At 44.4% G+C, this 12,796-nt stretch overlaps 1 protein-coding gene across 1 annotated transcript; it reads right to left on the bottom strand.

The window, feature by feature from the left end:
• Positions 1-9,248: 9,248 nt before the first annotated feature.
• LOC147992649 (uncharacterized) lies at positions 9,249-11,663 on the bottom strand. The gene is made up of 5 exons (XM_087539095.1): positions 11,348-11,663; positions 10,569-10,786; positions 10,311-10,415; positions 9,887-9,986; positions 9,249-9,322 (listed from the first exon to the last, which is right to left on the bottom strand). The coding sequence occupies exons 1-5, from the start codon at positions 11,661-11,663 to the stop codon at positions 9,249-9,251; spliced, it is 813 nt and encodes a 270-aa protein (XP_087395221.1).
• Positions 11,664-12,796: the final 1,133 nt, after the last annotated feature.

Raw genomic sequence — 12,796 nt, forward strand, 5'->3', positions numbered from 1 at the left:
TTTCCCAGCTCTTTGTTAGGAGTTAATATTGGGTACATCCATCGTTGAAGTATAAAGCAAAGAAGCACACAACATCTTCTGAAGCCTTCTTATATTTTCGGAGCCTTGCCGAGTCGGTTCAGTCGCATAATGGTACACCACTGACGGGGGATAAGGCAGGGGGAGGGGTGCCGTTATTGCATACAAGACATGACTTCGACTACAAGAAGCACTTAAGAAGAATGAGCGCCTTTTAGGTATTGCCTATATAGCTTTCATGTACGGTGGTGCCTCCCTTGAGTGGAGAATATTTTAGAATTCATCAACATGCAGCTATAGCAATGACCAACACAGTTTTGCCTGCAAATTCTTTCCCTGCTCTGGTTAGTATTTTTGTAGATTTTCTTCTTATATAAAATATACATGTATTTTCTTTGTTACAAGAAAATTAGATTGGTCACAAAAACATGTTACTTCAGCAGCAGTTATTTTTTCAACTGAAATCAACTTTGCTTATCAGGCGCTAGCTATCCCCAACAACAGATTTGCACTCTGATTATATTCAAGCAGTAATATCACGCAATGGTTTTGTTCCCTCCTTGCATTTATCTTTCCTTTCTTGATTCTGTCCTTAAATGATGACTAGATGTGTCGATGGATAAAGTTATCTGTTGTACATGAGGATTGTAATTAAAGTTATATATATGTTCCACATGATTGGTGTTGAATCACCAAAATGTGTATACCCCTCGTTTTCCTGACATGGATGAACCTGATATGGGTGTGTTACAGGCTAATATGCAATCTTGAGCTATTACTATTCTGCATATTCTGAGGTGTAGCTCCCACTCATCCTTGTTAGAAGGGATTCATCCAGATGGTAATTTTATAGGTGGTTCAGTAGACTGTGGATTTTTTCACAATCTTGGCATGTATTTAAGCCTATATTGACCAAATATGTGATATGATAAAGAAAAATATAACATGAGGGTGTACTACATGTAACCAATGCTTTTGTTGGATGGATTCAAATATTTTTAGGTTTAAATTCTCTTGCTTTTCACTTGTTGATTCAAGTGGTATTGGCCAACACATGCATTATGCGTACACAATTACTAGGTAGTAAAAATAGGGTGGGCTGGAAGTAGAGTGATTTCCTGGTAAAAGGAAAGTCGACAATGTCAAATAATGTGCATGAGAATGATATGTTTTAGACACAATTGACATTTAACCATCAGGGTATATTTGCCTCCGTTGCAGCATGTGAGAATAGCGACACAAACTCCAGATTTCTATGATAGGGTGCAGCATCAGAGTCACTTGTTCCAGCAAGTCCAGCTACCGGTTCTGGATTTTTTTTTGCCGGTTCCAGCACCTCCTCATCACTGCTCGCCGCCGTCGTGGATGCAGCATCCCAAAACACTGTCACCAGCGAACAAGCTCACTGGTTCCAGCAAAAACTTCGTCGTTTCAGCACCTCTCGTGCTTGCTTGCCACCATGCCGGTTGCAACTTGCGGTGTCACCAACTGGATCTCACTGCTGTGTCATGGGATGATGGTGGTGATGTTGTGGAGCTCTGGAGTGCGAGTCAGGGGAAGGGTAGGATTGGTTCGCTCACGGTCGTGCGGAAGGGATGGCCGGCTTGCCAGCGTGGGGCTAGGGAAAGGGAGATACAATGGGGGTGCAAGTCAGAGACGAAGAGAGGGCGATACATCATGGAGCCAGAGGCGACAACACTCAGACGAAAAGAGGAAGGAGATGGAAGGAGGAAGAAGAAGTCATGGCCGTGGGGATAAGAATGAGTGGCTCACACCATTAGTACTAGGGATAAGGTTGGTAAAAAAGAAAGGAAATATCAGTGGTGTGTGGGCCAACATGGAAAGAGCGCGGCATGACTGGTTGGCCGATTTGAATCATTTTCCATTCAACTACTGGTTGCTTGGTTTCAGCAACATTCTTTTAGTTGCCAATAACATATTATTGTGTTTGATAGTATGATGTGTGTTGGGTGATTGTCAAAAAAAAAGTGTCATCTGAGACGTGCATTGTTCTTGGTTATTTTTTAGCTCATAGCATTTTATTTTTTATAAAAGCCCGTGGCAATGCATGGTCGTTCTACTAGTCATCTTAGGTTATGCACCACGACTAAGATGAAGAGGCAAACGAGATAACTTAATGTTTATTTGCTAATTAATACCATTGCATGCACGAGCTGACCACTGCATGTCATGTTTGGTAATCTCAAGTCATTAAAAGCATACACACCCGCACATCTTTTATTGGTTGATTCCTTTATTTATGTCTAATAACATAAAAACATTATGAGAGTTAATGCACCACGCCTATGTGTTTTGCAACTATTTGATTTTCGTAAGGTGACTTATACACCTAGACGGAGAGAGTAAGTAGTAACCAACCAATTAGCAAAATGACCATCAGATTAGCGCATACAGGATTTTAACATAGTATTGCGTGCACACCTCTATTAGACCATTTAAGACAGATTATTGCACGAACCAACCTGTGGTTGGATGGTTAGAGGGATGGTGGTATACCTAGCCCACCACGGTTCAAGTTCTGGTGCTCGCATTATTACTGGATTTATTTCAGGATTTCCGGCGATGCCTTTCAGTGGGAGGAGACGTTCTTGTCTATGACGAGGCGCCTACAGTGACCTCGTAAATCTCAAGATGATATGTCGGCTCAGTCTCTCGGAGGTGCTCATAAGAGTATAGGGTGTACGTGTGTGCGTTTATAGGGATGAGTGTATGCGCGTATGTATGAGCGCTTGCGTCTCGACTATGTTTAAAAAAAAGACAGATTATTGCCAACAAAATTAATTTTCATCCTAAGTGAAGACTAATAAATAAAGAGAGAAAATGCTTAAGTATAAACTATAGTATACACTGTTAACCATAATATGGTGCCGCCGCGCGGGTATAGGTAAGCAGTGAATCGTGTTGCTTTGCTCACATCGACCGTTTCATAGACCCACCGATCAAGTGTATATACACTTATGCACGTAGGAGAAGTGTGGCTGATCAATGGCGTCCCAAAATTGAAGAAGCACGTGTAGCGGCAACCTGACATGCACAATGGCCTTCAAGTGGATCTGGAGATGGTAGCAACCCCTTCATGGCCCACTGATAGGTCTTTTAACATATCTATAATTTATTTATGCTATTATATTATCAATCTTGAATGCTTTATATGCATTTTTATTGTATTTTATATCATTTTTTAAAACTTACCTATTAACCCAGTGCGTAGTGCCAGCTGTTGTTTTTAGCTTGTTTTTGGTTTTCCAAAAAATCAGTACCAAATAGAGTTCAAACGCAACGAAATTTTTTGACGATATCTTTTTTAGACAAAAGAAACACTAAAAGCTTTGGGAGGAGACCAGAGGACAAATGAGGAGATGCCAAGGCAACAAGGCACGCCTTGGGGGGCGCCCTGTTACCTTGTGGGCCCCTCGTGACTTCGTATGACCTAACTTTGCTTCTATAAATTCTTTAATATTTGGAAACCAACAGAGAGCTACCACAAATACTTTTTCCTCCTCCGCAAGTTTCTGTTCTTCCGCGATCCCATCTGGAGGCCTTTTCCAGTACTCTGCCGGAGGAGGAATCGATCACGAAGGGTTTCTACATCATCCTTGTTGTCTTCCGATGATGAGTGAGTAGTTCACCACAAACCTACGGGTCGATAGCTAGTAGCTAGATGGCTTCTTCTCTCTCTCTCTCTCTCTCTCTCTCTCTCTCTCTCTCTCTGATCCTCAATACAATGTTCTCCTCGTTCTTCTTGAAATTCTATCCGATGTAATCTTATTTTGCGGTGTTTTTGTTGGGATCGGATGAATTGTGGCTTTTTATCAGATTATTCGTTGAAAGTAATTAAGCCTTTTCTGAACTTTATTATGCATGAGTATGATAGCTTTGTATTTCTTTTCGATCTACTCCATCCGCCCGGTGAAAAGTGTGCATCTAGAAATTTTAGGAGAAATTATGGAATGGAGTAAAAAATGCATTGGGAAGATGCAAGCCACCATCTCTCTCCTCTTTAATTATCCAACCCCCAATGAGCTAAGTGCATGTAGAAATTAAGAAGACTATGTATAGAATGCTATTGGTCTTGATTACCGTGTGATGAAAGAAAATAATTTAAAGTGCATTGGGAAGATAGAAGTACACTTTTTTGTGGACAAATTTTGAACCCAAACGTGCACTCTTCACCGGACGGAGGGAGTATCCGTTTGGTTTAGCCAACTAAATTGATTTATCTTCACTGGAAGAGGTGCTTTGTAATGGGTTCAATCTTGCGGTGCTCTATGTCCCAGTGACAGTAGGGGACACAACATATATTTGTATTATTGACACTAAGAAAAAAATGACGGGGTTTATTCATATTGACTGGGTTTACTTTGTCTACATCATGTCATCTTGCTTTAGGCGTTACTATGTTTGTTATGAACTTAATACCATAGATGTATGCTGGATAGCGGTCGATTGATGGAATAATAGTAGTAGATGCAGGTAGGAGTCGGTCTACTTGTCACGGACATGATGCCTATATATGAGATCATTGCCATGAATAATGTCATAACTTTGCGCTTTTCTATGAATTGCCCAACAGTAATTTGTTTACGCGCCGTATGCTATGTGTTTGACAGAGAAGGCTCTAGTGAAAACTTTGACCAACCGAGTCTACCTTTATCATATATTAAAAACTAAAAATAATTTGTTGCAATTTATTTACTTTTGTTTTATTTTTCAATTTATCTATCTATCACTATCAGAATTAATCTTTGCAAGTAACGAGTTCAAGGGGATTGACAACCCTTTTGCCCGTGTTGGGTGTAAGTATTTGCGTTTATATATGTAGGTGCTGCTTAGGGGAGTTTGCTTTGTTCTCCTATTGATTCTATAACCTTGGTTCACCTCTCCTATTCGGGAAAAATTCCAACGCATTTTACATGTAGCACCCACCATATATATGCCTTAAGAAAAAGTATGTGATAGATGAGCTCGAGCGTCCATCGCAGGCGAACGCACAAAGGCGCGCCGAGTCTACGCCATGGTTAACCGGCAAATCCGCATGGCAATATCAATCAGTCTAACATGAAGTTCTACGACGAGTCTATATGGTGCGATCTTATGAGAGGTGGAAGGCCATGAAGCAGTTCGAATAGATGGTGGCCCAAGACAATGAACATGGGCGTGAGCATTACATGTGGTAGTCGGTGGTACAAGATTTGTCCATGCTCCGTGCCATTGCAGTTTGAATTAGTTTGTCTTAATTCGATTATTCTCTAATCAGATGCATCAACTAGGTTTAGAGTTGTGGTTTGGGTTTTGATTTTTTTTTTAACAAATCCACCTTGACCTCAAGACAAACTCTTCTTTGTCCCAGGTAACTGGTGAACGTGGCCGGCGGCAAGATCCGGCAACCAACGGCGGTTCGTCGACAACAGAGATGTGATGCTACTGGAAACCATATATCTCTTCCCGGAGATATCATGCTAGGTATGAAACAAATTTTACGTATGCACTTTTGACATGCATCACGCGGCAGATTGCACCTCCATGGCATGCATGTGCTTCCAATCAATACTGATCATGGCGAGGTACATCGTCTATCCATCACAAAATTCAGACACGCATGCATGCATGAGCATGACAATTAGTAGTTGGATGTCTTTTATCAAGTCACCTCCTGATGCATTTTCACACTATGTGATGAAGGTATGCACGTGCAATAGGCTGTAGATGCATTATTGTACGTACGAAGACAAAGTAGTTCCATGTAAAAGGCCAGCCCATAGGATGGCTTATTAAATCACAGTAGCAGTAACTTAGAATGTATGAATATTTCCATATCTGCAACAATAGTAAATGGATCCCCATGAAAATGGATCATTATTTTTTATTGGAATATATCACACCCAGCATGGTGCATTTGGAGGTCAACACAACATATAAAAACTGAACCAAATATGTGAATCTAATATGTTTAAAAATTTATCTGCGTATATTAATCGTTGTGGCTCTCCGTACAAATTATCATAGTGATGATGAATCTGTTCTTTTAGATTTTGTATTAACACCACCACAAAGAAGTCACACCGTATGGCAATATAGGTTTTTTTTTTTAGGAACAAAGACGCCAAAGGCGTCCAGCTTTAAATTAATAAAGCCAACAGGGTTCACAAAGTCTGGAAAGACGACAGTCAATCTTTTCCAATGTACTTTTTCCTTTGAGTATCGTGCTGTTAATTATGAAGCACATAGTCTAGTCAGATTCTCTCTTAGAAGGGGTCCGGGGCGCCATTTGTGGCTTGGCCAACCCCATGACCTATCTTGTATCTTACTCTCTGTGGATTTTGAGTAATAAAGCTGGCTTAATCCTCAAAAAAAAACAGCCAAAATAAAACAAGGTTCACCAATATCAGAACGCAGGCTGGCATAACATCAGCAACATAGGTTGATATATATATTTGCACTGATGGCCGTGGTTCTCGAATACAGTCGTGTAAAAACCAAAAAAATTACAATAATACATAGCAGATACAATTGTACTTACTAACTTAAAAAATGAAATCAGGATGAAGAATGTAAGCATATTTTAAGAAAAAGGGTTTCCCCCCGCTTTGTATTCCAAAGCAACCAACCGATACATTCAAGGATAGGTACTGGGGCGGAAACAACACAATCACACCCAAAAGAAACGAAAGAGAAACAATAAGAGAAAAGAATGCCGACAACGGCGGATCGACGGAAACGAAGAAGCTTCACGATCACTGCGCCCACCGAAGATCTCCCACCAAGCTCCAAGGCTCCGAAGCACCGGTACCAATCAGCACCTCCAAGAAGGACCGCGACGAAGACGACGCTGCTGCCAAGGGTTTCCCCCGGTACACGACGAGGCGAGAGGAAGGGTCGCCCCGACGCCCTCCAGGAAGGTCCGGCGGCACCCACCGGCGTCGCCGCGTCGGTGTCGGACAGGCCGACAGGAGTTTCCCCCGATCCCAACCTTCACCCCGGGTGCTCCAGAGCCTGCCACCAAACCGACCACCATCTTGCGCCACCATGGTCAAGAAGCCTCCACACCGTCTCACCACGGCACCACGAGGTGAGGTCTGCACAACAAGGGATAGGAGCCGGGACTAGGGGCTGTAGCACCGTCGGCACACGGGAGGGCACAACCTCCACCATCAACGACGGTAGCCAACCGGACACACTAGCAGGAGCCTACCAGGCCCGTGTGCCCACAGGCCCGGCCGAGAACTCCATTCCCGAAAAGCTCCCGCCATCGCGCTGCAGCAGGCACGCCATCGGCATCGTCACCCCCCATCCGAGCCGCTCCTCCTCCTCACCACACAGATGACGATGAAGCCACGCCAGGGACCGGCCCGCTAGGACCCAGATGGGGCCGGGAGGGCCCAGATCTGGGCCGGGAACCCGCCGGCCACCGCACGCCACCACGCCGCCCTCCTGCCAAGGGCAGCACCGCCACCGCGCCTACCGCCGGCGACCGCTGCCGGGCCGCCGGGCCGCCGCCCAGCCGAGCATCACCGCCGCCGTCACCAGCCCCGGGAGGTACTTCTGCTATGTTTTTCTCTGCTTATTGCTTGGTACTCATTAGTATTAGTATTATGCATGTCTTGATTAGTTTTCCCTTCCTGTTTTCTGGTGATGAAAATAGGTTGTCCCTGTCATACCTGTTCCTCCGACGTCTCCATCTGTTGTCAAGTTTCCTGGACTATGTATGGTCCATAAACCAAAGAGCAACATAGTCATTCTTTCTATTTTATTTTTACCCCTGCTTAATACTGTTGTGCTCCCCATACTTTTCTGCAGCGATGCTAAGTACGTCAACAAAGCAACTGTGCAGAAACCTTCGTTTCAGGAGTCACCTCCTAAAGATCCTGACCAGGTGTTTACTTCTTTACTTGGTTTATCTCCCAATCGTAGTAGTTTTGGTATTGCGTTCGGTGATCACGTATTTGAAAGATTCAGAAGACCTGGCTGTGAAGACAGACTCGGAAAAGAGATCTGTTATTATCCACCATATCCTTCTCTTTTAATTAAATTATAGATATTGAACTCTATCCTTGGATGTTGTAGAATACATGAATATATAGAAGAGAGTATAATGATATAGTTGGCTATCAGTAAAAGTACATTTTTATGGTTTAATATATAGTTGGCTATCAGTAAAAGTACATTTTTATGGTTTAATAGTTCATAGCCAATACATGATCCATCATTATGTATTCTGTGATGCTTATCTACTATAGAAAATATACCTGTCATCATATTTGTGATCATCCTGGTGCACATGACAACAGGATGGAAAACACCGACGACCAGAAGTAAATAGACTGAAAAATAACTCACCATATTTCTGAACCAGTCACAGCTGTTGTATCTGAAATAGTACTGTACAACTTTGTTTAGTCTTCATCGAATTTGATATATATCAGGGAGAAAAGGCCTAGCTTTTGTTTCATTCCTTGCAGTTTTCAAATAATAGTAGATATCCGTTAAGAACACATGGTTCATCCACATACTAAAACATCTTTTCTTTTACTGTTGGTAGGCATAGGCAGCAAACACGGATGGTATTATGAATGAAAGTCTACACACATACTGTTAAAACACCCATGCCATAGTTCAGTATAGATGCATGACAAAAGGTAAGAAAAAAGGAACCATGTCTCAGGGCTGCGTAGGCTTTTGTTTTGCATGGCTTAGAGGACATGAAAAACAGCGGACATTTTGGCGCTGATTAGCCCTAGTATGGAATGCAAGTAGAACATCCGGTCTGATATCGAGATGGTCCTGCAAGCGAAGTTCTTCCATCCCCCTTTGAAGAAGATGCGTCCGCCAGGTGAGGTGTCATACTCAGTTTTTGTCTAGTTGCTTTTGCCGATGGGTAGTGCGGCAGCCCACGCTCCGGTATATATTCGGCTTTGAATCTACTTCCTTTGTGATTTTCTGCATGCCATATTATTGACAAAAAGAATGAACAACATGTATTGCTTGGTTTTATCTGTTAGGGAAATATGCAACTTGTATTTTCAGATGGCCATAGGCCAGTATATATACATGTACAGGTATGGAATATATGCAGGAAACCCCTTATACAATAGGGTAAATACAAAAGGTTACATGGCTATATATATAACTCTAACACCCCCCCCCCCCCCCCTCAAACTCATGGTGGATTAACAACACTGAGTTTGAAGAGATAGAAGCTATGCTGCGCTCTAGTCTGGGCCTTCGTCAGAAAATCCGCCAACTGTAATTCGGAAGGCACATACTGAAGAGCAATAACCTGATCCTGCACACCAGCGCGCACATAGAAAGCATCAACACCAATATGCTTGGTGAGCTTATGCTTCACGGGATCACGCGCAATGCTAATAGCACATGTACTGTCAGACAAGAGCGGAGTAGGTGTAGTAACAGAAATACCAAAATCCTGAAGTAACCACCGTAACCAAGTCACCTCTGCCGTCAAAAGAGTCATAGCTCATAACTCAGCCTCTGCACTCGAACGGGAAACTGCAGTCTGTTTCTTCGTCTTCCAGGCAATGAGAGAACCACCAAGAAAAACTCAGTAAGCAGAAAGTGAACGGCGATCAGAGGGATCACTAGCCCACGTAGCATCCGAATAGGCCCGAAACTGTAAAGAACTGGAGCGAGGAAAGAATAAACGGTGAGAGAATCGTGCCCCAAAGATATCAGAGAACACGAAGGAGGTGACTATAGTGAACCGAAGTGGGAGCAGAGACAAACTGACTCAGAATATGAACTGGATAAGAGATATCCGGACGAGTGAAAGCTAAATAGACAAGGCTCCCAACAAGATGACAATAACGCGTCGGATCAGGCAAGGGGTCACCATCAGTATCATGGAGGTGAACATTGAGCTCCATTGGAGTCTCAACAATGCGCTCATCAGTAAGAGCGGCACGAACAAGAAGATCATGTATATACTTTTCCTGGGATATAAAAAGCCATCAGAGGTAGAAGAGACTTCAATCCCAAGAAAGTAGCGAAGAGGTCCAAGATCGGACATAAGAAACTGCATGCTCACTAAGACGGGCCTTTACAAAGGCAATATACTCGGGGTCGTCGCTAGTGATGATCATGTCATCAACATAGAGAAGAAGAAGAGTCTGACCACGAGGAGAAAGGTGGACAAACAATGCTGGATCATGAGCACTCGCTGAAAAACCAGCGGCAGTCACCACAGAGGCAAAACACTCAAACCAGGCGCGGGGGGATTGCTTAAGGCCATACAGAGAGCGACGAAGACGACATACCATGCCATCAGGAACAGAATACCCAGGTGGTGGCTGCATGTATACCTCCTCACGCAGCTCACCGTTAAGAAAGGCATTCTTAACATCAAGCTGGGATACAGACCAGTGGCGTGCAGAGGCCACGGCAAGAAGTGTGCAGATAGTGGTCATATGGGCCACAGGAGCAAATGTCTCATCATAATCACGACCATGCTCCTGCTAAAAACCACGAGCCACAAGACGAGCTTTGTAACGCTCAAGAGAACCATCGAAGCGAGTCTTAACCTTGTAGACCCACTTACAAGGGATGGGACAGACACCTGGAGGAAGAGAAACAAGATCCCATGTACCAGTGCGTTCAAGAGCAGCAATCTCCTCTGCCATCGCAAACTGCCATTCAGGATGAACAACAGCCTCACGATAAGAAGTCGGCTCAAGAACAATAGCACCAGTGGTTGAAAAACCAAGGCGATCAATAGGCGGAAGTGGACGAGGACGCAAGCCATAGGTAGGCTGAGACGAGGAGGACGGCACGTCAGCAGACACATCCACATTACGTGAACGACGAGTGCAATACTGAGGCAAAGATGGAAGAATACGAGGAGGAATAGCCGAGGTAGAATCAGGAGGCAGAGACGAAGAAATCACCGGGGATGAAGGTGCAGAATCTGGTGACATGCGAGGTAAGGAAACCATGGGAGATGGTGGCGGCAAATCGGCAAGAGGTGGAGAAGTAGAGTGAGCAGGACGGAGAGACGATGGCTCAACTAGAGTGATAGGTGTGTCAAGAAAAGTAAGGAAAGAGATATCCTCCACAGAAAAGGTCGAGGAAGATGGATGCGGGTAGAAGGGACGAGACTCATCAAGAGTCACATCCCGAGAAATACGCGTCCGACAACCGATAGGATCCGAACAACGATAGCCCTTATGCTCATCACTATAGTCTAAGAAAACACACTCAACAGACTGAGCGGTCTATTTGGTGCGTTCCCAAGGGGCAAGAAGAACATAGCAAACACAATCAAACAAGCGAAGCATCGAATAATCATGAGAATGATCAAAGAGACGCTCGAAAGGAACGCCACCCTGGAGAGCAGCGAACGGCTGAAGGTTAATGAGATAGGTGGAGGTGAATATAGCCTCGGCCCAAAAATGAGGTGGAAGAGAAGCGGCGATCATCAACGCACGAGCCGTCTCAAGAAGGTGGCGATGCTTTCGCTCAGCCACGACATTCTGAACATGAGCACCAGGACAAGAGAACTGAGGAAGAGTGCCCTGCCCAGCAAGAACACCACGCAACATCTTGGAAATATACTCGCCAGCGGAGTCAGCACGGAACACACAAATAGGCGAAGAGAACTGAGTGTGAACCATGGCAGCAAAACGCTTATAGATGGAAAGAACCTCACTACGAGAAGTCATAAAATAAAGCCAAGTGTAACAAGAGAAATCATCTATGAAAATAAATATAGTATCGATGGCCCCTTTTCGAAGCGAAGGGAGCCGGACCCCATACATCAGAATGGACCAAATCAAAAGGACGCTGAGACACCGACTCACTAATAGGGTAAGGTAACTGAATCTGTTTTCCTAGTCTACAGCCCTGACACTTTAAAGAGACATCTCCTGAGACAGACCCCATAAGACCCCGATGAACTAATGATGACAAGCGAGACCCACAAAGATGACCAAGTCGATGATGCCACTGCTGGAAGGAGCTGGTAGCTGAAGCAACAGAAGCGTATGGATTGGCGATAGTGGTGGCAGCGGAAGGAACATGAAGCCAGTCTAACTCCCAAAGACCCTGAGAGTCACGGCGGCGAGGGCCAGCCCCAACCAAAGTGTGCGTTCGACGATCCTGAACAGAACAAGAGTCGACGTCAAGGATGACGTGACAACCAGAATCAGTAAGTTGACCGGCAGAAAAAACATTCATGGTAAGTCGAGGAACATGAGAAACATCAGGAACAGAGTAAGAAGGTGTGGTAAGATTGCCTTGACTAGCAACAGAAAGAGGAGTACCATCAGCAGTGAATACATGAACAGGAAAGTCAAGGGATTTAAGAGAGGACAAATTTGAAGAATGAGAAGACATATGAAAAGAAGCTCCGGAGTTCAGAACCCACGAGAATGTACCTGACTATGTAGAGGGTGGTTGCTCAGTGCGGGAAGCATCAGTCACAGAACCTACAGTACGCTTCGAAGGAGAACCTGAAGTGGCAAGCAGACGCTTAAGTCGCAGAATATCCTGCTCAGTCAAGGCGGTGGCTGAAGATGTCGAAGTAGAAGAAGTCCCTGAAGCTGGCGCGCTTTACGCATGTATTTCTTCTTTTGGAAGCACTGAGACTCAACATGACCATCCATCTTGCAGTAGCCGCGGTGAGGACGAGACTGACCCTGGCCGCCCGTAGGAGTAGGCAAGAGCGGCGGAGCACTCAAGTGGGAAGGAGTCGGTGCACCAGGCATAGCAGGAACTCGAGTAGCGAGCACAGAGGGAACCTCAAGTA

The sequence above is a fragment of the Triticum urartu genome, chromosome 1A (assembly GCF_056163025.1).
Source record: "Triticum urartu cultivar PI428250 chromosome 1A, HENAU_Tu73, whole genome shotgun sequence".
NCBI lineage: Eukaryota > Viridiplantae > Streptophyta > Magnoliopsida > Poales > Poaceae > Triticum > Triticum urartu.

Excerpts from the sequence above, each read along its gene's own strand:
- LOC147992649 (XM_087539095.1), bottom strand. The coding sequence starts at position 11,663 with ATGGTTCACACTCAGTTCTCTTCGCCTATTTGTGTGTTCCGTGCTGAC. Across the intron at positions 9,987-10,310 it reads ATTCTGTTCCTGATGGCATG|GAAAAGTATATACATGATCT; the intron begins GTATGTCGTCTT and ends TTTATATCCCAG. Across the intron at positions 9,323-9,886 it reads TCACCTCCATGATACTGATG|GATCAGGTTATTGCTCTTCA; the intron begins GTGACCCCTTGC and ends GCTGGTGTGCAG.